Genomic DNA, 23,845 nt, shown 5'->3' with positions numbered 1-23,845 from the left:
TTTTATCTTACAATTGAAATTTTGTGAAAGAATAGAGTTGCCAGTTATTTTATTGCATATTTTTGGGCTGTAAGTGGAAAAATTATATTTCAGATCCAAGGTTCTTACCATTAAGGTAAGAACCTTAATGGTAGGTTAGGTTAAAAAAGGGTAGGTTAAAAAAAGGGGGGGCGGTTGCCTAAAGAGATGACTTAAGAGCACTGGCTGCTCTTATAAAACACCCAGGTTTGGTTCCTAGCACCCACATGGCAGGTTACACCCATCTGTAACTCCAGTTTCAGGGAACTTGAACCCCCTTTCTGGTCTCTGTGGGTACTAGGCATCAGACATGCATGCAAGATACCCATACAAATAAATAAAAGTGAAAAAAAATTCAACTAGTTCTGTTTTTGGTGCTGTCTGTTCAGATCTATAACCAACAACCCAGAACAAAAGTGTAGAATTTTATTTATCTGGGGCTATGCATGGAGCTCAACCACTGTACAAACCCACTGTGATAGCCCCTCTAATCCCAGCACTCAGCAGGTGAAGGCAGGAGAATCGAAAGTTCAAAGTCATCCTCAGCTACATAGAGAGTTCAAGGCCAGCCTGAGGTACATGACACCCAGTCAAAAAAGTCTAGAATTCAGTACATCTGGTTTTTCACTCATCTGAAACCTCATACCTCTGTGGGAATGCCTGTGCGTCTGTGAGTTTTTAATTTCAAACCTTACTAACTAGGAACACCTGATGAGAATGGAAATTCTTCATTTTAAGCTCTGGAGTACACTGTCACGCTAAAGCTGTTTTCAGGCAGAGTTCTAGTGGTTGCTTCGTCTAACAGAAATGCCACTGTAGGAGGAAGGGACCCCAGGAAAAGGCAACCTGCCTCTCTCACGGTTTCCAAGGACATCCCACACACAGCTCATGTGTGGGGTTAACTGCTTGTGTGTTTGACTTAGTTCCTGAACAAGCAGAAGCCAGGGGCCTAAGTATTTGAGCATGCGCATGCATCAGGTGAAACCATATGAAATTCAGGTCCAGCAAGATGGCTCAGGGGGTAAAGGTGCTTGCACTTGAGTTTAATCCTGGGAACCCAAATGGTGGAAGGAGAGGACTGACTCCCGAATGTTGTCCTGTGACTTCCATAGTTGAATTGTGGTATGTGTACAGCCATACCCATCCCCCCCACAACACAAAATAATATATGTAATAGAAAAAAATTAAAACATGAAATTCTTAATGCTGACTCTTCAAACTACATTGTGTGTGTGTGTGTGTTTGTGTGTGTGTTTGAGAGAGAGAAAGACAGAGAGAGAGAGAGAGAGAGAGAGAGAGAGAGAGAGAGAGAGACAGACAGACAGACAGACAGATTGAGGTAAGCACTCTGACAACTGAGCTATCTTCGGCCTTCACCCTACTTTTTGTGACAGCCTCTTGCTGTGCACCCAGGCTAGTTTTGAACTAAAACTTCTCCCATCTCAGTCTCTCAAGTGCCAAGGTTAAAGACTAGTAGTTCCTCCATGCCTGGCTTCTAACTCAGTGAGAGACTGCAACTATTGTCTGATGTCTTCAAGGGCCTTGAACAAGAACACAAAAGCCCCAAGTGGAGTTGCCTCCTTCAGGGAAGCAAAATATGGTGTGTTCAAAGCCGAGAGTTGAGGTTAGAGCTGTCCTCCCACAGATGTCTGTCTGTTTGTCTGCAGGAACACATTCCAAGGTCAGAGCTCCCTGGAGATTCAGCCTAAAGTGTTGGAAAATGATAGTGCAGGGAATCACATTATGTTTAAGTAAATTTTGCTTTTATTTATTTGACTTCTTGTTATGAGAATTTTCAAAACTGTGCAGAAACAGAAAATAAAATCCACCCTCCCTCTCATCATGGGGAAGAACCAAGTTTTACAAGTAGGGGCTGTTCAATTTTTAAAAGGAAAAGAGATAGTTGTAGTTACAAGCACTCTGTAGGAAAGCAACTGGACACTAGGTAATGGGCACTGGGGGCTTTCCCAGTATTTACTGTTCATTTTTGTTTTACTTTGTCTTTTTTCCAGTCTAGGAATTGAATCAAGAGCTTCACCCACTGAGCTACATCCCCAGCCCCCCTTTTACTTTATATTTTAACACAGGGTCTCAATAAATTGTCCAGGCTGGGCTGGAACTCACTCTGTACTTTAGGCTAGCCTTAAAGTGATGATTTTCCTGTCTCAGTTTCCCAAGTAGATGAGATGACAGGCATGTGTCACTAGATCCTGCTGCTTCTCCTGGTTTGGAAGTCCTCCCTCCTCCCCAAGGTCCTATTCTCCCTGCTGGGCTTCCTCTGTGCTCCATCTGTACCCCATAACCCAACACCCAAATTCTAATCTCTGATGCTCTTGATATATATATATGATTGGTTTTTCAAGACAAGGTTTCCTTGTTTAGCTTTGGAGCCTGTTCTAGAACTAGCTCTTGTTACAGAGATCCTCCTACCTCTGCCTCCTGAGTGCTGGGATTAAAGGTGTGCAACACCAACATCCTACTCTCTTGACATGATATTTTAATCATTAAAAAAAGAAAGGTTCCTGAGACCTACCTTTCTGGGATAACCAGTATTTTATTTTATTTTTAAAGATTATTATTTTTATATATAGATGTTTTGCATACATGCATGCCTGTGCACTATGTGGGTGCCTGGTACCCATGGAGGCCAAAATAGGGAGTTGGATCTCCTGGAACTGGAGTTACAGACCATTAGGAACTGCCATGTGGATGCTGGGAATTGAACCTGGGTTCTCTACAGGAGCATCCAGTGCTCTTGATGACTGAGCATCTCTCCTGCTGGAGGCCAGCTCAACTCTGTGTGTCTTTATTACCTTTTGTTTATGTTATGGGCAGTGTACCTAGTTTCATAAGCATTTATTCTCATACTAAATACAATTTGTTATTAGTCTGTTCCAGGCATTAAGGATGCTTACTTGTACATTTGAAGAGCTAAAAGTTAAATGTTAATTAAATACATGAACCAGGAAGCTGGAGAGAAGATTCGGTGGTTAAGGGCACATTGCTGTCCCTCTTGAGGATCTGAGTTCAATGCTGAATACCCATTTTTGGGTGGCTTTCAATTATCTTTAATTTCAGCTGCAGGGATCAGATGCCCTCTTCTGATATTCTTAGGCACACACACACACACACACACACACACACACACACACACACACACACACACACACACACACTCCAAATCTTTAAATATCTGAATCAATAGCAAAGTCAGATATCTTGCTTTGTTTTTCTAATAGTTTAAGACTTTTCTCAGAATTATAAGAATTTGTTTCTAAGTTTGGGTGCTTGAAAATTTAGGGATAAAGTGGAGATAAATATCTATGTTCTATGTTCTAAAATCATGCTGAAGGAGGCATTTCCCCTTAATTCCCTCACAAGAAACAGGTGTGTGTCACTGTTTGAGCCCTTTAAGGACTTGGTCAGGAAGCAGGAAAAAGCGTGTCAGAGATGCCTGGTGTGTGACAGTGGCCTCTATTGCTGGTGCTGGCATCTGGTAACTGGATCTGCAGGATTCCAAAGGATTTATCTTCCTTAGTACCAAAGCCAGGACAGGGTGTACCTTCGTCCTTTGGTAGCATGTGGTGTTGAAATATAGGGGTTTTCACATGAATACGGAAAAAAATCTTTAATTAGCACCTTAGTAAGAAATGAACTTTATCTGGCCTGGTGGTACATGTCTGTAGGATCAGGAGCTCGAGGTCATCCTCTGCTACATATTATCAAGTCCAAGGCCAGCCTGGGCTATGTAAGACTCTCAGAAAGATAAGAAAAAAAGAAAAGGTACACTTCAGAAAAATAAGTTTCCTGGATTCTCAGTAGTTTGGGCATATGGAAGATTAGTACCATAAAATGAATTAGTATAATTGCAGATAAACAGGGAAAAGAAAAAATTGTAAACCTACACTAACAAATTTCATATAATTTGGGGGTTAGAGTTAAAGCTCAGTTGGTAGAACATTTGCAGGTTGTACGTGAAGCCCTGGGTTCCATCTTCACACCTCATAAAACAAAACTTGGAGGTAAATGCCTGTAACCCTGCTCTGGGAGAATAAGTAAAAGGATCCGAGAGTGGTTCAAGGCCAGCCCCAGCTACACAGGGAATTTAAGGCCAGCCTGGGAGAGAAGAGACCCTCAAAATTTTTGTTTGTTCCAACTCTGTTTTATTTCCCATATGGTGCTGGCTTTGAACCAATCCAGAGCCTGATACATTCACGACAAGTGCTGTACCCTTGAGCTATATCCCAGCACTCCAAATTACTTAAATTAAAAAACAAAACAAAACAAAACAACTTTTTGCATTTGTTTTTGTATTTGTGTGCATGTGCACACCCATGTGCTGTGGAGGTCAAAGGGAAACTTACAGGGGTCTGTTCTCCTCACCATCTGAATTCCAAGGAACTCAGGTCATTAGGCCTGGGGTAAGTAAGCACCTTTACCTACTGAACCCAGTGACTTGCTGGCCCTCCAAATCACTTCTCTAAGCTTTCTTTCAAAGTAATTGCATAAGTGATGTGTGTTCATTGTGAAATACAAAGGTGAGGAAAAGTTAAAAGGCATACGTCAGAGAAAAGCTGAAAACATTCTGTGTTGGTGCCTCCTAAACAGCTGTGGCCGTGGTGTAGAAGCATGTGCTTCTCTGTTTTAAACCACAGCATGGAATTGTCTGAAATGGTAAAAATCAAAGATTTTATTCTGCACCTTTGTGAACATTTCTAAGACGCTTTCTTTAAAATTAAAAACCAGAACATTTGCTGTATATGGCTGTTTTGCCTACATGTAGGCCTGTGCACCAAGTGCACACCTGGGGCTTGTGAAGGGCAGAAGACAGCATCAAGGTGTCTGGAACTAGAGCAAATGTTGGGAGTGCTAGGAATTGAACCTTGGTCACCAGGAAGAGTAAGCAGTCAGTGCTCTTACTCTTTGAGCCATCTCTGCAGTCTTTAGGGAACCTTCCTAATGAAGAAATCCCAGCCTGGCTACCTGCTGTGTGCAGTCAGCAGGATGCTGGAAATGCCCAACTTTCCTGTGTTTTTGCCATATGGTAAGCACTCCCCCGCATATGTAAGGAAAGCTGTGCCTGTACCTAACGGAGGTCTGGGGCAGCAATGCAGACAGTATGGTGTATTCCAAAAGCTGCTTCCTCCCAAATGAAGGCTTTCATCCCTCTGTGTAGGCAGCCATTTATTTGGGTCCCCCAAAATAGTAGCAGTATGGTGAACTCAAATTAAAGACTATTTGCTGTCTGTGTGATACAAGCTGCTTCCCTAGTTGCTGGATGGGCTGGGGGAGGGGGTGGGCATCAGTGTGCTTTTCTTTAAGCTTTGAACTCACCCTCAGGAAGAGAATGAGCAAAGTATAATAAACTGAGCAACAGTTGGGCATACCCTGCCTAGGAGCTGCGTGTCATGCATGGTCCCCTGGCTCCCAGGGAACAAGTTATTTTGGGAAGTATAGCTCAGGATCGATCAGATGGAGCCTTAATGTGGCTGCTCACCAGTAAGTCCTTGGAGGAATTCTCCACCCATCTCATGCCAGAGTTGGGAGGCAGGTGTGACCCCACAGAACACCAGGCTAGTGGCTGAGTTGGGCTGTTGGCCTAGCAAAACATTAGAGCTTGCGTGATCAGGCTTCAGTAGCTTTCATGTGATCCCGAGTGTTTACTCCACCCCCTTCATCTTCTACAGACAAAATGGATTAGATTTTCGCTGTGAAGATGCTTGCTTAGTTTAACATATGTGTAACAAAGAATCATGTCGTTCTTGTCTTCAGTGTTGGATTTGACACTTAAAAGGAAGGGCTTCCCCAAGATCAGCTGTGACCCTTCTTTAGAAGAAAGGATGCATGGGACTGGGGTGTGGTTCCATACACTCCCAAAACTGAAAAAAAAAAAATAGCAGAAGAGGTCATATATATCAACTTTAAGCTTTTTTCTGTTTACTTATTCATTGTGTGTGTGTGTGCGCGCATACATGTGTACAAACTTGTAAGCAGGTGCACTTGTACCAAGGCATGCTTGTAAGAGGTCAGAGGAAAACTTTCAGCAGTCACTTCTTTCCTTCTATCATGTGGATCCTGGGTGTCAAACTCTGGTTGTCAGGATTGGTGGCCAGCCCTTTTGCCCGATAAGCTATGTCACCAGCCTCAGGGTTTTCTGTTTTTTATTAAAAATTTGCTTTAAAGCCAGGTGTGGTAGCACATGGGCAGCAGGATCTCTGTGAGTCCCAGGCCAGCAAGGGCTGCATAATGAGACCCTGTCTAAAAACCAAAAACAAACAGAATTTTGTTTTGAGAGGCTGGAGATGTGACTTAGCTGTTCAGATCATCAGATGCTCTTCTAGAAGACCCACGTTCGATTCCCAGCATCCGTATAGTAGCTCACAGCTACTTGTAACTCCCTCTTCTGATCTCCATGGGCATCAGGCACATACATGGTGCAAGACATACACACAGGCCAAACACCCATGCACATATAAATAAAAATAAATAAATGAAAGTTTTGAAAATTGTTTTGAGAATTTGAACAATGTTCCTTGAGTAAGTTTGCATTATCTGCTAGCCTTAGGATTCTTGAGTTTTAATGTGTTTCTTCTCGTTAGACAAAAGGTAAGGATGTCAAGTGGAGATGAATACTCACATCTGAAAAACAAGACTCGGGAGTGTGGGTATTAGTGGTAAAGAGCACGGTTGCTCTTGCAGAGAACTAAGTTGAGTTCCCAGCACCCACGTTGGCTGGCTCACACTACCCGCCATTCCAGTTCCACATGCATATACCCACACTCAGAAACAGACGCACAATCAAATAATAAAATAAATCTTTAACGGGGTGGTGGTGGTGCACGTCTTTAATCCCAGCACTTGGGAGGCAGAGGCAGGTGAATTTCTGGGTTTGAGGCCAGCTTGGTTCCAGGAAAGCCAGAGCTATTGCACAGAGAACCCCCGTCTTGAAAAACAAACAACAAACAAAACAAATGGTTACACTTTAGATTGGAGTGGTGTTTAGCCTGTCTGTACATCTTTAGAAGAATGACTCTATTGATTAATAAAACCATATAAGGGTGACTCCATGTTAAAGATGTTCATTGGCCTTAAGCTAGTGGCAGTTCCCTGCCTCAGCCTCTTAAAGTTCTTGTGAATCACTATACCCAGCTTAGATAGGTGAGTTTTACTGATGTCATGTGTATGACTGTAGACCACAGATGAGCTTACAGTGGGCTTAGGAATGCACTGGAGCCCAGCTCTCCCTGTGGAACTCCACGTTGGCAGCCATATCCCACCTCTATGTTCCATAGCTATAATTTCTTCCATGCTTTCTGGGCGTTATTTAATTTATTTACATTAGTGCATGTGTTGGAGGTGAGTGGGATGTGTGTGTGTGTGTGTGTGTGTGTGTGTGTGTGTGTGTGTGTGTGTGTGTGTAAGTCAGAGGACATCATCATAGGTCTTCCCTGTGGCTCTCCAGTGTAGTTTCTGAGGTGGAGTCTTACTGAACCTGAGCTCACCATTTTTATTTTGGCTGGCCAACAAGCCCCCAGAGGTGGGTGCCGGGGACACATGCGCAGGTCCTCACGCATGTATAGGAAGTACTTCAACTGCTGAACCATCTCCCTGCTCCCTTTTTCTGGATGTTTTGAGGAAGATCCCCACATATCACAGAGATCATTCCTCAAACCCCGGTTCATCCAGGCTAGATTCAGCTTCGTTGAAAAACCCAGAAATCGTTATTTCTCGCTACACAACTTCTTAGTACTTGTTTTTCTGAATTTTGAGCAGCCCGTGGGTTAGACAGAAGGCAGACTCGTGAGTATGGCAGTTGAAGCCTGAGGTTCCCAGTTCAGAATTTCTGAGTAAGGCTAGGTCTGGATAAGACTGCCTTTCTAAGTGCCGGAGGAGCCGTGGTTAGCCTACCCACTTGATCACCCCTGAGTGGATTCTATTTTTATACATCCTCTCCAGTACAGTTGTCTGTTATTTTTGCCCCCCTCCCTTCTCTCTCAGCTTACAGAGTCTTTCTTCATGTTTGAGAATTCTACAGTTAAGTCTGGCAGATGATTTTTTTAAAATGTAGAACTTGCATGTTCTTAGCATTTAAAAAAAAACAAAAACCTGGTTACACTTTGAAAGCTTGATGAGTAAGATCATACTCAGCAACACATTTCCAGGCATGGTGGTAGCTCATGCTTGTGATTCTGGAACGCTGGGACAGGAGGATTACAAATGAGCTACAGAATGAAATCCAATCTCAAAGAAAAAACCATGGGCTACAGATGTATCTCACCCAGGTGGTAGAGTGCTTGCTTAGGATGTACAAAGCCCTGGGCTCTACACCCAGAACTTCATATATTGGATTTACTACAATTCCAGCACTCACTCAGGAGGTGGAGGCAGTAGGAGCAGGAGTTTGGTTTGGACTACTTAGGGAGTTTGAGGCTAGCCTGAGACACATGAGACCCTGTCACAGACAAACCCCAAACAAGAAATGGTTATGACATGCCACTGTACTCCAAGGACTGCCTCCAACGGAGATCAGAGAACCCTGCTTTTTCTGCATTGTTGGTTTCTCCAGCATCTCCTAAATGTTCAGTGAAGATGGTGGGCAGGGCTTCTGGAAGCCCTTGAGATGTTTGTTGGCATTCCTCCCTGAAAACCTAAGGGTCCCAAGGCTTTAGATAGAAAGTACCCTGAGTCCCACCAGGTAGGGTGTGCCCGAGTGAATCCACAAAGGTCTTCTCTTTTCCCTCTTGCATCATCTTCCCACCATTTCACTTAAAGGCAGCCGTGTTTGCTAATGAGATACAATGTATTTATGACAGAGATTGTGGACATAGGAATTCTGAAGTGGGATGGACAGACTCTGGTCCTTTGGGTGCTATGAAAAAGGCAGCACTGGAGGTGTATCCAGTGTACTATGAACCATGTCCTGATTTAAGTGTAACATTATTATTTTCATTGTCCCTTACCAGTAAGGTTATTTTTTAATTATATAGGCAAAGACTCCTTTTATCAGCAAAACTAATGATCTGAATACTTTTTATTAGATAAAGTTAAGATATGCTAATGTTGGCCAGAAAATTGGTAAAGGCTCTTGCCACTAAGCCTGACAACCTGAGTTTGATTCCCAGGACCCACATGGCAGAAGGAGAGAACCAACTCCCACAAGTTGTCTTCTGATCACCATATACACACCATGGCATACAAACAGCTAGACATACAGGAACACACACAGACACAAACAATAAACAAGTGTAATTTTAAATATATGCTAATTATGGGACTGAGACTCCAAAGTAGCTTGATTCAAATCCATCCATCCATTTGTCCTGTCTCTCCTTTCTTCCCCCTTCCTCCTCTCCCTTTCTTTTCTCCCTCCATTTCCCCATCCCTCTCTGATTTCTTTTCCTCCCTCTCTTTCTATTTTATATGATAGGGTCTCACTGTAGCTTAGGCTGGCCATGAACTCACCCTGTAGTCAGGGGTGCTTCCCCATGTCACAGTGTCTAGCATGATCTTGGAAATTAAGCAGAGGTTTGTTGGCAGAGAATGGGCTAACTGCCTACTGTGTAGCTTGATTGATGCCTGGCCATGTAAATTATGAGAACATTGAGGTTGTAAATGTGTGTGTGTATGTGTGTGTGTGTTAGTGTGAGTGTGTGTGTGTGAGTGTGTGTGTATGTGTGTGTGTGTGTGTGTGTGTGTGTATGTGTGTGTGTGTGTGTGTGTGTGTTGCTATACTTCTATGCATGCATGCGTGTCTAGGGGTCAGAGTCAATCTCAGATATCTCTTCAGAAGCCTCCCACCTTGTTTTTTTGAAAGCTCTCTCACTGACCTGCAACTCTTAAGTGACCTAGGCCAGTGTGCCCCAAGAATCTTCTTGTCTCTACCTCCTCCTCTCTAGGATTGCAAGCATGTGCCACCATGCCTAGCATTTTTTTAAACATGGTTTCTGGAGGGTTTACATGGTTTTTATATGGGTTTTGGGTGACTGAACTCAAGCCCTCAGGCTTGCAAGGCAAGCTCTCCACCAGCTAAATTATCCTTCAAGCACTGTTGGCTTATGATATGGCTTCCGAGTACTTATTGGCTGGGGTTGGCACTGTAGTATTCATATGGACTGCACAGTGTCACTCCTTGTATGGTATATACACTATCAAGGCTTTTCTATCAGGAGGTCAAGAAGAGTCATAGTGAGGCAGCCACATGGATGAGTGGCAGGGGTTTCCACCCTTAGGGTTAGGCCACCTACTCTCTGAAGGGCAGAATGTTCCTTCTCAGTGGCAATGCTGAGAAAATATATCCTTTAGAGAATGAGCTCTGTCCTCCTTCTTCTGCCTTCACCAAAGATGCTGTGCGCATGGGCAGCTCTCTAGAATGTCCTTTCCTTCTGCAATAGAGATCAAGAACCAGGAAGAGGATCAGTGATTTTGGTAAATTAGGAATTTATGAAGTAGAAAAGAAGACACTGTTAAAGCAATTGTTATAAATAGAATGGTAAATGGAGCATTTAAAAATTAACTTAAAACAAAATTGCATTTTTAGTATATATGTTTAAATTAATTTTCTCTCCTTTTTTTGGTTAGCTTTTGTTAGTGTGTGTTCAGAATCATCTCTCCAGGTAACAGCAGCCACCCCTCTCCTGCATTTCTCCTCCTAATAACCATTTGAATTACTTCATAATGCTGATCATGGCAGTGACTGTACCAATTTTATAGCTGGGCAACCATCAGGATGTGAAGGACAAATAATTGCACAGTGTCACAGTCAGAAATAGAAAGTGAATTCTGAGCCATGATTTCAGGCTGGATTCAGCTCCCTGCCCATCCTCCCTGCTCCTTCTTGGGAAATTTTGGCTGTCCCACCTGAAGGTTTCAGGCCAGGGCAAGTGTTCAGGGCAGACTTAAAAGACACAGTGTGTGCTTCTTGTCTCCCTGAGGAAAGGTAGTGACAAGTAACTTGAGAGTCATGGCATGCTTTCATGGTTCCTGGCCATACACCTCTATGGTCTTGTCACTGGTGAATTCCCAAGACCAACCTCCCCTGATCTGCATTCTATAGAGCCCAAACCGTTGCTTTCAGAAAAACCCTAAGGGGTTTCCATTTTAGAGAATGTGTCTGAAATGTGTGTTATTTGTAGTAGTCACTGACAGAAAAGGTGAGCAAAGGAGTAGAAAATAAATGTATTAGTATATGGCCTAAAATTGTATGTGGAGAACAGGCAGGATGAATGAAAGAGCTGGAGAAGACTTGGAACCGTCTTACCGAGAATAACATAGCCAGGCCTGGTGACACAGATCTATAATCCCAGCTGCCTAGAAGTCTGAGGCAGGAGAATCACAAATTCAAGACTTGCCTGAGTCAAGGTCAGCTTGGGTAACTTAGACCCTATTTTTACTGAGAAGGTAGCTCAGTGGTAGAGCACCTGCCTAGCATTTATGAAATCCTACATTCAGTCCCAAGTGCCACAGCAAAGGTGGGGGAGGGGGAGAGGAAGGCGAAAAGGGGGAAGAGAAAGAACAGGAGGAGGAGATGAAACATATCCTTCTAGGTTCATGATTAGTCTTTGTGTCCCCAGCAACAATGTCTTAAGGTACACATGTGGCCAAAGAGGAATAATAAAAAATAATTGCACAATAAAAGAAAACAAGCAAAAAGAAATTACATGGGGCTGGAGAGATGACTCGATGGTTAAGAACACTGGCTGCTCTTTGAGAGGACCTAAGTTAAATTCACTTGAGGACTCACATGTTGGCTCACAACTGAATGCCACTCTAGTTCCAGGAGACCTGAATACTTCCTCTGACCTCTATGAGCACAATGCATGCACATGGTACACAGATATGCCTGCAGGCAAAACATCCATATACACAAAATGCAAATTTTTAAAAATACAAATGCAACTACTTTTCATTAAACATCCCTCATGAAAAAAAATTAATAAAATATTTTATGAATGAAAGGAATGTTATTAGGTGTAATTGACTAAAACGTGAAGCCAAGTACCAAGCAGAACCACTGAACGGTGCATATTCCTCTCCTCAATTCATTGAGCACCATCAAGCACACACGTTGCTCTGTGTTATAATTTTACTGTGGGAAAAGCAGTGGATTTAGGCTGTTTGTGAAAGATGCAATGACCTTTCCTGCTAAGTGAACCACTGTCTATCACACATGCTTCTGGAAAACCTCTTCAGCTGGTCCTTGGCTTCGGACTTTGAGGAGGTTTTCCCCTTGAGCTTCAGGACCATGGAAGAAGTAGAGACTGTTGATGGTTTGAGTGTCCTGCAATCTTACCAAATAAAAGCAAATGACTGACAAGTTACCAGAACAGGACCAGAATCTTGGTCCCACTCTGCTGCTCCCTGGGCTTGGAGAGTTCCTGTCTGAGTCCAGGGATGAGCACCAATGGAAGGGGAAGCCAGCTTGTGCCTGTAGAGGGCTCACAAAGCACCTTGGGGGTTGTGATTCTGTGTTTGGGGAAGGGATTCTTCTGTACTTAATTCCAGTTGTCTATGGACCACATATAGCATCTCTTTTCTTTTGCTGTGACAAGGTACCTGACAGAAGCCCAGATCAGACATGCCCAGCAGTGTCTCCTAGGTGGTTTCAAATCCAGTCAAGTTGACAGTTAATCTTCACACCCAGAGCAGCAGTGTCTGTCACTGCATTTCTATCTTTTATCTCTGGGACTTCAATTTTTGTTTGTTTGGAGCAAGTAAAGAGTAGATTCATTTGTCTTTCTTTCTAGGGAGTAGATGTCTTGGTGTTTCCCATCATGACTCTCTTTATGGGACTCTGAATTCTTTTTTCATTTGTTTTTTGTTTTGTTTTGTTTTAATATTTTTACTACCTTTATTTATTTGTGTGTGTATTTGCATACATGCCACAGAGTGTGTATGCAGCTGCCTTTATTCCCTGAGTCATCTCGTCAAACCCTCCCTCTACATGTTTTTATGTCTGCCTCACTCCCTTTTTTTTTGACACTAGTCCTTGGTATGTAGCCCAGGTTGACCTTGAACTCATGATCCTCCTGCCTCAGTCTTACGAGTGACTGGGATTACATTCACAAGCCACTGTGCTTAGCTATGTACCTATTCCTAGCTATCTAGAACACTTGGACTTATCACTGGACATGGAGGAATGGGAATAGTGAGGTAGAAGAGGGTCTGGGTTGGAAGGAAGATAGTGGAGGATCTCAAATTGGCCAGGCAGGTTCTAGGGTGAGCTGTGGGGTGGGAGACTTTTACGTCTTTCCTCCACGGCCTATCTTCAGTTCTCAGAGTGCCATTTTCCTTTAAGATGGGGCATCTGACTAGGAGATCTAAATCTGAGGTGCTTCCTGGAGCAATGTGGTCCTACCTCTGTGAATAGGACCACATTATTTGAGTTCTTCAAGGTTCAGTTTCCAGGGACCTTAAATATATATGTTGCTGTTTATTTATGTATCACTAAGCAAGAACACCTACAAAGAAAGCTTCAGAAGGTTGTAGAGTTTTGTTGCGGTCTTGTGTATCCTAAGACACAAATACTTTCCCCAGAAGTCTCTGTGATGGCAAAGGTATAGGAACAGTGTTCCTTGGCTATGACAATTAAAACTATAAATAGAATGAAAGTTAAACATTCTAAGAAGCCTTATGATTCCATTTCAGTATGCACTGGCCTCTTTGCCAGCAATTATCATGGAGCCATCTGAACCCCCTTCTCATGGTCCTCAGCCACCCCCTCTGTTGGTGCTTTGGAGAGCTCATTTGAAGATAGAATGCTTCTTAGGGCTGCACCCTGCTAAACAACCATTTAGATTACACTCATTCTCTGGACTTGCACAGCCTTGTAGTATGTGTGATAGAAAACCTCCACTGTAGTTATGCCCAAGAAAAGACAGTATCAGAGTGATAGTCACACATTCCACGGGGGATTAGAAGTCTGTGCTGATGTCATGAGCAGCTTTGGGGCTATGTACAGAAGTGTTTCTGATACCCTGACTTTGAAAGGATGTAAACGATAAGATACCAAACACCACAGCTTGTCCTATTTTAAGTAGAGCTTAAATAAAAGCAACCTCTATAAATGTTTTTACATTGTTATATTCTCCTCTCTGGCGATTTTTAGGCAATCTGGTATTCTGTGTCTTTCCTGCAGTATCACATACATATGTAATCAATCTTGATGTTGTCAATTAAACACGAGCACCTTTCAGGTAGTGAAAATGTGTGTGTGTGTGTGTGTGTGTGTGTGTGTGTGTGTGTGTGTGTGTGTGTGTGTACATCTTTCAGGAGTTGATTCTCTCCTTCCATTACATGGATCCCAGAAATCTATTTAAGTCATCAGGCTAAGCCACATTGCTGACCTCGAACTCGGTATATAGCCAGGAATGACCTTGAACTCCTCCTGCTTCTACCTCCCAAGTGATGGGATTAAACCCTTTTTTTATTTGATACTAGAGACCAAACCCAGGCCTAATGCATGCCATGCAAGTACTCTACCAGTTGAGGTACACTCCTAGCCCCTGAGTACATATAATTAATATGGAGTGCATTTAAGTAATTCTAGGAGTCATCTTGCCTTTAGATAGCAAGTCTTACTATCTGGGGTGATGCTGGGAATGCTCTGTGACTGCATCACCTCACACTGAGCTCTTGACCAATGACTGGTGCAACTTAGAGACTACATAAGTTTCAACAGCCACTTGGAACTAGAGACTATCAATCGGTAGGTTCTAGATCTATAGGGGCTTCCACATTGGTACCTAAAGTGCAAGTGTGTTTAGGAGAAGTAATTATTCATTTAGACTCTTGGGGGAAATATGATTTCTGTAAATCTGAGGAAATGCTTACACATCTTGCCATTGAATTTGTATCAGTTTCATGTAATTCTTGAAGCAAATGACTGAAAAATTCAAAAGTCCCCTTTATTACCTGAGGAAATAGGTTTTTATGGGCACTGGGCTTTTTTCCTGACCTGCTTGGAAGCACTCTGTTTGGGAGAGGTTGATTTTTCTCATCATGAGTACAGACCCTCGTTGTGTATCTCCTGCCTGCCCCGCCCCCCCATTTGTAGTGCTAAGCACTTTGTTCCTGAGCCCAGCAGCTGTTGTGACAAAGGGACAGTTTGCATTCTTAGCCAGCAGCTGCCTGAAGCATTTCTAATCTGGTTTTGGCAGGAAATAGCACACTAGTGAAAGCCAAGTTAAAAGAGGCTTGAAAAATAAGAGTAACTTAGGGCAGCACTAATATGCAGTCAGTCCAGTTTTCCTCTGCGAATTGTACTAGTAACTTGTTAATGTGCTGGGACCTAGAGGCATTCTGGGTGGGGCAGTGTTTAGTCAAGTTTAAAATCTAGAGTCTAGGTGCTGCAGACATGACTTAGGGCCATGACTTCGAACTACTCTTCTAAGGGACCCAAGTTCAGTTTCCAACACCCCATCAGGTGGCTCACAACCAACTCCAACACTCTCTCTCTCTCTCTCTCTCTCTCTCTCTCTCTCTCTCTCTCTCTGTCTGTCTTACACACACACACACACACACACACACACACACACACACACAACTTAAAAATAAAATAAACCTTTCAAAATAAAGAATCTAGCTCAAGGCATAGAATAGGCTCCTAGGAGGTTATTACTATTTTTATTTTTTAAATAATATACTACAAATTTGTTTTAATTGATTACGCTAAGAACTTACATTGTTGTTCTTTCAAGATAAACCAATAATTAGTGGTTATGGGTCCCTCCCTTCTCTGTGCTACATACACAGTGTCAGCCACTCCTACAGAAAGCAGTTGCAGCATTCCTTCAGCATTATGTATGTATCTATTCAGCAGGCAAGCTTACTTTTGCTGAATTCAAGGAGTAAAAAGCATGTTCTTATTTAGTCCCTTCCCTTCAAAGTAAGAATTCTTCAAAGGCACAAGTATTGGGTGTCAGTGTGGAGCCACTTCTCACTGATGGTTAAAAACTCAAGAGCTGAGAGAGGGCCCAGCAGGTAGCAGCACCTGTTGCCAAGCCTGACAACCCTGAGGTGACATGGTGGAAGGAAAGAACGGACTTCTATAGGCTGTCCTCTGGTTCCACTTGTGGATCCTGCCACTCATGTACCTCTCTCCCCGCCCCCAAAATAAATGAACAAATAGTAAATAAAGGTAAACATTTTAAAAATTCCTCAAGTTGTAGTTACAAACAAATGAATTTTTGTCCCTAAGGAGTTTTCCTAAGTGCTCACCTTTATGTCTCCAATTCCTCTCTACATTGAATTCTGCTTCCTGTAGAAGGCCCAGGTAACCCCAGCCTTTGATAGACCCTTTCAGTGGTTCTCAACCTTCCTAATGCTGAGACACTAACACAGCTCCTCATGTTATAGTGACCCCCCACCATAAAATTACTTCAATGCTACTTTATAACTGTAATGTTGTTACTGTTAGGTATGGTAATGCAAATATTCTCGTAATATAAATATTCAACATGCAGGATATCTGATATTCGACCACTGCGAAAGAGTGGTTTGACCCCTAAGGGGTCATGACCCACAGGTTAAGAACCTCTGTTTTTGAAGGTGCCAGATGCTGTCCATAAAGAAGAGATCTGGCCTGTGCTCACCGAGTCTGGTTTTCCTTGCAGACCTTCACTGCCTGGTGCAACTCGCACCTACGAAAAGCCGGGACCCAGATTGAGAACATCGAGGAGGATTTCAGGAATGGCCTCAAGCTCATGCTGCTTCTGGAAGTCATCTCAGGTGGGTGTGCAGGTTCTAGACTGTCTAACATGTGACCTGCAGGGCAGTATCTGTAAAGATGAACATACTCTTTAAGGTTGGCTGACTACACTATGATAAAAAGCCGGGTGCAGTTAATCCGGCTGGGGAGGCAGAGACGGATGGATTTATTGTGAGTTCCAGGCCAGCTTGATGTACACAGAAAGGTCCAGGCAAGCCAGGGCTACACAGTAAGACCCTGTCTCAAAGAACAAGGCCAAAGCCAAGAAAAAACTTTTTCAAAGAGAAATATGCCTGGGTTGTTTTTTTGTTTGTTTTGTTTTGTTGTTGATTTTCCCCTGTTCTAAATGAAGAATGGGCTCTGTATAGAATGGACTTTAAAAATGTTTAGGGCTGGATATGACAGTGCATCTCTATAATTCCAGTCCGAATCAAAAGGATCACCATGAGTTTGAAGCCAGCCTGGAATACATAGGGAGTTGCAGGCCAGCCTAGGGTACATGTACATGATGAGATAGAGTCTCAAAATACAAAAGAAAACAAAACCAAAACAACAACAAAACAGTATACTACACATCTCAAAACAAGAGAGAGAAAAAAATGGACACTTTTTAGATGCTCTCAGCCCCACTATCTGCTTCATCTTTAGTCCACCTGGTATGGATTACAGAAATAAATAGCCCCTGGTCCAGGCCAGTATACGTGTTTCACATGACTGAACTTGTGTGAAGATCACCCTAGGCTTGTCATCAGGTATAGACTGGGCATGATGGGTAGGTGGTCCTTAAGATGTGACTTGAGATGAGAAGGAGAATGGTGAGCCCACTCTGGTCCAGATAGCCTCATAACCAGATGTCTAGGAAGGTCTGGCAACCACTTCCGTGACTTGCATTAGGCTACCCGACCTCTTCTAACAGCTAACCAGCATCTCTGAATGCTTCAGGGCCACAAACTGGCTTCTCTGCTTATGAATGTGAAACCTGGTTCATGACCAGACCCTATTACTGATATGTCTGCAAAGGGTGCAATGGCCTTAATGCTATATTTCTCTTGGTCACATTGGCCTTGAAAGTGTCCCTCTTTGTCATTTAGGGAAACGAGAAACATGTCAGAAGCAATGGGGTGATCATTTCCCGCTTCAGAAAAGCCTAGACTCTAGCACTGAACCTCTGGATTCAGAACCAAGGCACTACTCTACATGATTCTCTTCTTCCTTCAGGGGAAAGGCTGCCCAAACCTGACCGGGGTAAAATGCGGTTCCACAAGATTGCGAATGTCAACAAGGCTTTGGATTACATAGCCAGCAAGGGGGTGAAACTAGTGTCTATTGGGGCGGAAGGTAAGTGACAGGTGACCTCATAAGCAAGATGTAGCCTGTGCCTTCTGTTTTCCTCTCCCTCCTACCATGCTCCATGCCTGCCTGTATCACACCACACCTCCTTCTAGACACTGCCTGTAGACTTGAGAACCAGGAATGGATGCCAGGTTCTAGACTTACTGGTAAATAACAGCATCAAGTGTCACACCTTGTCTTCTTCAGACCTGCTACTGAAATGAGAAAGAAGATTCATGTCTGAAGGACTCTAAAGCCAGGTGTGGTACAGAGATATGCCTGTCATTTCACAACCTGAGAGGCTAAGGTCCACTGTTAGTTTGAGTCCAGTCTGGCTACGTAGGGAGTTCAAGGCCAGCCCTGGCTGCATAGTAAGACCCTGTCACAGAAGCAAAATTGAATAAAACTCCTAATTTCTAGGAAGGGAGCAGCCTTTTCATTGTCTGTGGAAGACGGCACCAGGGGAAGCCAGGAGCTGGACTAGCTTCACGTCACTGTGCATGCTGAGTCCTGTAGCTAGCTGCCATTTAGGGAAGACTGCAAGAGGGGCCAGGGCAGAGACTGGAGTAGAATGCCTTCTCTCTAAAGGGTCCTAGAACTCCCAGGTGGTCTGCAGTGACAAAGCATATACAAGATTAGTGTTAATTACTAGCTCAGAATTCAATTAAACTGGAGCCATTTGCTTATAAATGCCACACAACCAGACACTCTGCACTACTTGTTTAAACAGACGGGTCCTCTCTTGTGTATCCTTGCCAACAATTTGTGTACCGGATGTGTCATCTGTCCATTAACTTGTTTTTCTTCCCACAGAAATAGTCGATGGCAATGTGAAAATGACCCTGGGTATGATCTGGACCATCATCCTCCGCTTTGCCATTCAGGACATCTCAGTGGAAGGTAAGTCTTGAATGGTGATCCGGTTGTCTACTTTGGAAACTGTGCGTGTAAATTAAAACTTGAGTAGGATATTGTGACATTGAACAGTCATTATCAAATGAGAGGCATCTAAATTGAGTTTTCAGAAATTTCATATTTATGTGGGAAAAGACCCTGGTGGTGCTGTTCTATTCTTGGGGTGGAATCACTTTGCAAAAGATGAGCACATGTTCAGAACAGACGTTATTTTTAACATGGGTTTCTTTGCTGCATATTGCACTAGGAAAATCACAAATTACTAACGAAATAGACAGAGAGTTTTCCTTTCTTCTTTTTTTTTCTCTATCCTTCCCTCCCTTATCCTTCTTCTCTATTCCTAATTTTCTCTGTCTCCCTTCACTAGGGATTGAAACTGGAGCCTCGTACACGCTAGTTATATGTTTCACCACAGAGCCATCACCCCAACCCCTAGGGCAAAGTTCTTCAGGCTTACAGCTAGAATGCCTTACTAATAAGCATAATAATAATAATGATAATGATAATTAAAATTGGGCATTCCTGGGCTGTAGTGGCTCACACCTTTAATCCCAGCCCTCAGGAGGCAGAGGCAGGCAGATCTCTGTGAATTCAAGGCCAGCCTGGTCTACAGAGTGAGTTGCAGGACAGCCAAGGCTATACAAGAGAAACCTTGTCTTGAAAAAAAAAAAAAGTTGGGCATAGTGGTTGACACTAATAAACCTAGCACTGAGGAAAGTAAGACAGGAGGATCACAAGTTTGAAAACACTTTAGGCTTCATCATGCCAGGCCAGCCAGAGCTACCTAATGAGGCATTGTCTCACCCCAAAACATTCTCTTCATTCCCCCAAATAAAGAAGAAAAAGAAAACACAGGAGATGCTCCTAGCTCAGCTAATGCAGTAGTGTGAATCAGTCTTCAAAACAGTATCTACTCGGTAAAGTGGGATTAACTGTTTAAGTATTTAAGTTTAGTGTATAAAAACTGACACAGTTATGACAAATTACTGTTTTTTAAATAAAGTGGGAGCCTTTAGGAAGCATCTTGTTATTTTCATCAGCATAAAGAAATGCACTTTTATAGACCCACATTGTGCAGGAGTTTTCAAATGCAGACTGTGTTCTTCAAACTGGCTGTCATTTCTGCGCCTGAACTGAGGTTTGAATGTCGTTGTATCTTAGTTTGATGTTTTAGATGACATAAATGGGTTTGGGGTTCTAAAAAGGGAATCACAAGTGAATTAGAAGTTCTCTAAGGACACATACTGCAGACTTTTTGTCCCCTAGTACAAAAAAAAAAAAAGGCAAGTGGATTCTTTTAAACATTTATTTTAGTGTTAATTACATATATGTATGTGGGGAGTGGTGTGTGTGTATGTGTGTGCGCGCATACAGGTGTCTTGGAGGCCAGAAGGCAAGTCAGATAGATTCCCAGGAGCTGGAATTGTAAGTAGGTATGAGCTGCTCAGCATGGGCGCTAAGAACTGAACTCAGGTCCTTTGGAAGAGCAGTGTGAGCTCTTGACCACTGAGCCTTTTCTCCAGCCCCAGTGGGTGGTTTTTAATGATTGCTGGCTGATGAGTCACTAAAAGCACCAGGAAGACTAACATCAGAGCCTCTTCTAGCCTGGGAAGAACACACCACCTCTTGCCACTCAGACTTGGTTAGCTGTTAGTTACCAAGCTAAGGGAGGCTGACTAATTCGCAGTCCAGCTTGCCCTTGCACCTGTTCTGCAGGTACACACGCTGTACCTTGAGAGTTAAATAGGCAGTTCTAATTTTCAGAATGTCAAGTTGACATTTGTCACCAGCACTGAATTCAGACTTAATTACAAGAGGTGCTGATGAGATGACTTAGCAGGCAGTCCAAGCCTGAAAATGTGAGACTTGATGTTTTGATTGCTAGAACCCACAAAGTGGAGAAAGAATGCCAACTCTTTTTTTTTAATTTTTAATTTTTTTATTTGAATTACAAACAAGATTGAATTACATGACAATCCCAGTTCGCTTCTCCCTCTCTTCCTCCCCTACCATCCCTCCAACTAAAACCCTACCTATTGCATATCCTTTCTTCTAATCTACACCTGACTCAACCTTTCTGCTCCCTCATGACCTCTGCATTCTTCCTCTTCTTCCCTTCTCATTCTCATAGCTCCCTCCCCCCTCTTCCCATTTTCTCACTTTGCTCAGGGGATCGTGACCCTTTCCCTTTCTCCAGGGGACAAAGTTTGTCTCTTTTAGGGTCCTCCTTGTTTACTAGTATCTCTGGCAGTGTGGATTGTAGGATGGTAATCCCTTACTCTATGTCTAAAATCCACATATGAGTGAGTACATATCATATTTGTCTTTTTGTGATTGGGTTACCTCGCTCAGAATGGTTTCTTCGAGTTCCATCCATTTTCCTGCAAATTTCAAGATTCCATTGTTTTTTTTTCTGCTGAGTAGTACTCCATTGTGTAAATGCACCACATTTTCTCTATCCATTCTTCGGTAGAAGGGCATCTAGGCTGCTTCCAGTTTCAGGCTATTACAAATAGTGTTGCTATGAACATGGTTGAACAGATGTCCTTGTTGTATGAATGTGCTTCTTTTGGGTATATGCCTAGGAGTGGAATTGCTGGATCTTGTGGTAGACTGAAAGAATACCAATTCTTGAAAATTGCCCTCTGGCTTCTACATGTGCACCATGGCACATGTGTCCACACACACAAAGTTTAATTTTTTAAAAATTTAAAGAAATAAACATTTAAGAAAAAGATTTAATTATAGTGCTCAAACAGCTGTTAGGCTAAAAGGTACATTAATACATTTTGTTAAAAGTGAACAACAACAACAAAAAAGAGAGCAGCAACAATGATGTACAAAGTCAGGGAAGGAGAGAGGTAGCAAGCACATCAGCCTGGCATGAGCTGATAGACATGAATGCTCCTTTTAGAGTTGGGGTTGACCTAGAACTCCCCCTGTCATCTCCTGAATATGGAATTAAGGGGCGGGGGAGGCAGCAATTTCTTCTCCAGTCAGCATTACAGGAATAAAGGGTTTTTATTTGTTTTTTTGTTGGTTTTTTTGGATTTGGTTTGTTTTTTTTTTGCTGACTGGTTGCTTTGGGTTTTCTTCTTTGTATTCTTGTTGTTGTTTGGGTTTTGGTTGCTGGATATTGCATTCAGGACCATGGAAACCCTAACCACGAGGGTATTCTACTCCTGAGCTACATCCCATAGCCTTGGTTACAATTTTGTAATTAGTGATAAAGCAAATTTGAAATTTAAATTTTTCAGGTGTAGCTTTGAAAATGACATGTCTGAGTTTCCTCTAAATTATTTTTTTTGTATGTCCAATATAAAATATCTGTTCCCTGAGTGTTTTTCCTTCTAGACACCTTTTCTTGATGTCATTACAGAAACATCTGCCAAAGAAGGTCTGCTGCTGTGGTGTCAGAGGAAGACGGCTCCATACAGAAATGTGAACATCCAGAATTTCCATACCAGGTAGGTGCTGGCCGGGACCGTCAATCTCTGTCTGTCCCCTAGAGCCCAGGGAGGCCAGGAGGACCACCCGGCTTATACTAGTGTCTCTCCTGCCCAGGGGGTAGTTTCCACAGGAGAAGTCCATTAGAGTTTGCAAACACAGGGGCATGTTTGTAAGTGGAGGCTGTGCTGTGCCAGAGTCCTTCCTAGTCTGATCTGGGGCCTCCTTATGACAGGAGTGGTAGACTCATCAGTGTCAGAGGGACCCCAGCAGACTCTGCAACCACTCTGAGCACTCCTCCACCTTGTCCCAAAGAAGCCATGGAGGACTGAACTGGCTGGCCAGGGTGAAAGTCAGGCTCCTGTGTTTGTCTGTACTTACCTCTCTCCCCTTCTCACACTGGGCCAAGATGGACCTATGTGCTTCCAAGTGATGTTTCCCCCAGGGTCTTCTTCCATTCCCAACTCTTTGAGGGACATCTCCCATGCCTGCTGTCACTGGCTCTGCTGTAGGCAGTATACTCAAAGCTGAGCATCCAAGGGATCATTAATAGTGGTGTTTTTGCCCCGGTTGACATCCAAGTTTGCCCTGTGACCTTCTCACCTACAAGCTTTGGCCTTTTAAGAAATAAAAGTAGGCTCAGCATGGTACCACCCATCTGTAATACCAGTACCTAGAAGGCTGAGGCTGGAGTCCAGCCTGAGCCATGCTGAAGCACCCTGTCTCAAAATAAATAGATAAACCAATAAAAGCAATCCACTACTGATGATTACAAAGTTGAATCAGAGATAGGTTAATAACCGGTAGTTTATTAAGGGAAAATACTCACACAAGGGAACCAGTGATCAGGTTTGCATCTGAGCAGGAAGGATCCAGAAATGCTTCCCAGTCAGCTCAGCCAAGCAAGAGAGAGCCTCGTACTCGCCTCCCTCCTTCTTAAACCCTTGTTACAAACTGTGAACATGCCCAAACGGGCATGATCAGTGATACCTATAATCAGGGTTTCTCCCTACAACCCCCCTAGGACAGACAGAGTCACTGGGAGCTGGTCTTGGCTTTGAAAGTCCCATAAGAACTTTCATAGGGTGCAGCTCTCACCTGGGGCCAGTGTCCTTGGTGAAGGGGATTAAGGGTAGTATCAGGTAAGGACCAAAATGGAGACTGAGTAAAAAGTGAGTAGGAAACCCCAGGACTAGAAGGGTAGGAACAGTGGTAGACTTATCTCCTATTGCTTTCTGTGCCAGCACAGAGTGGACAGAGGCAGAGTCCTTAGCAAGGCTGGCCCTGCTCAAAATGGAAAGGAGGGGGGAAAGGAAATGGAAGTGTACTTGCAAAGTACAAGGCGGAACCACCTAGGGCCATTGGTATCACTCATTGGGGAGGAGCAAGGTCCCTTTGGTACGTGACATCAGACAGGAACAGCTGGTG

At 43.2% G+C, this 23,845-nt stretch overlaps 1 protein-coding gene across 1 annotated transcript in view; it reads left to right on the top strand.

Annotated features, from left to right (window-relative positions):
- Positions 1–23,845, top strand: part of Actn2 (actinin alpha 2) — a 71,500-nt gene that overhangs the window by 11,349 nt on the left and 36,306 nt on the right. Inside the window, exons 2-5 of the mRNA XM_027409451.2 lie at positions 16,629–16,743; positions 17,942–18,061; positions 18,869–18,955; positions 22,350–22,437. Coding sequence (XP_027265252.1) covers positions 16,629–16,743; positions 17,942–18,061; positions 18,869–18,955; positions 22,350–22,437 — 410 coding nt within the window. The remainder of the gene's footprint in view (positions 1–16,628; positions 16,744–17,941; positions 18,062–18,868; positions 18,956–22,349; positions 22,438–23,845) is intronic.

Source organism: Cricetulus griseus, chromosome 3, assembly GCF_003668045.3.
Source record: "Cricetulus griseus strain 17A/GY chromosome 3, alternate assembly CriGri-PICRH-1.0, whole genome shotgun sequence".
Taxonomy (NCBI): domain Eukaryota; kingdom Metazoa; phylum Chordata; class Mammalia; order Rodentia; family Cricetidae; genus Cricetulus; species Cricetulus griseus.
The sequence above is the reverse complement of the archived record's forward strand: the minus strand, read 5'-3'. Positions and strand labels throughout refer to the sequence as shown.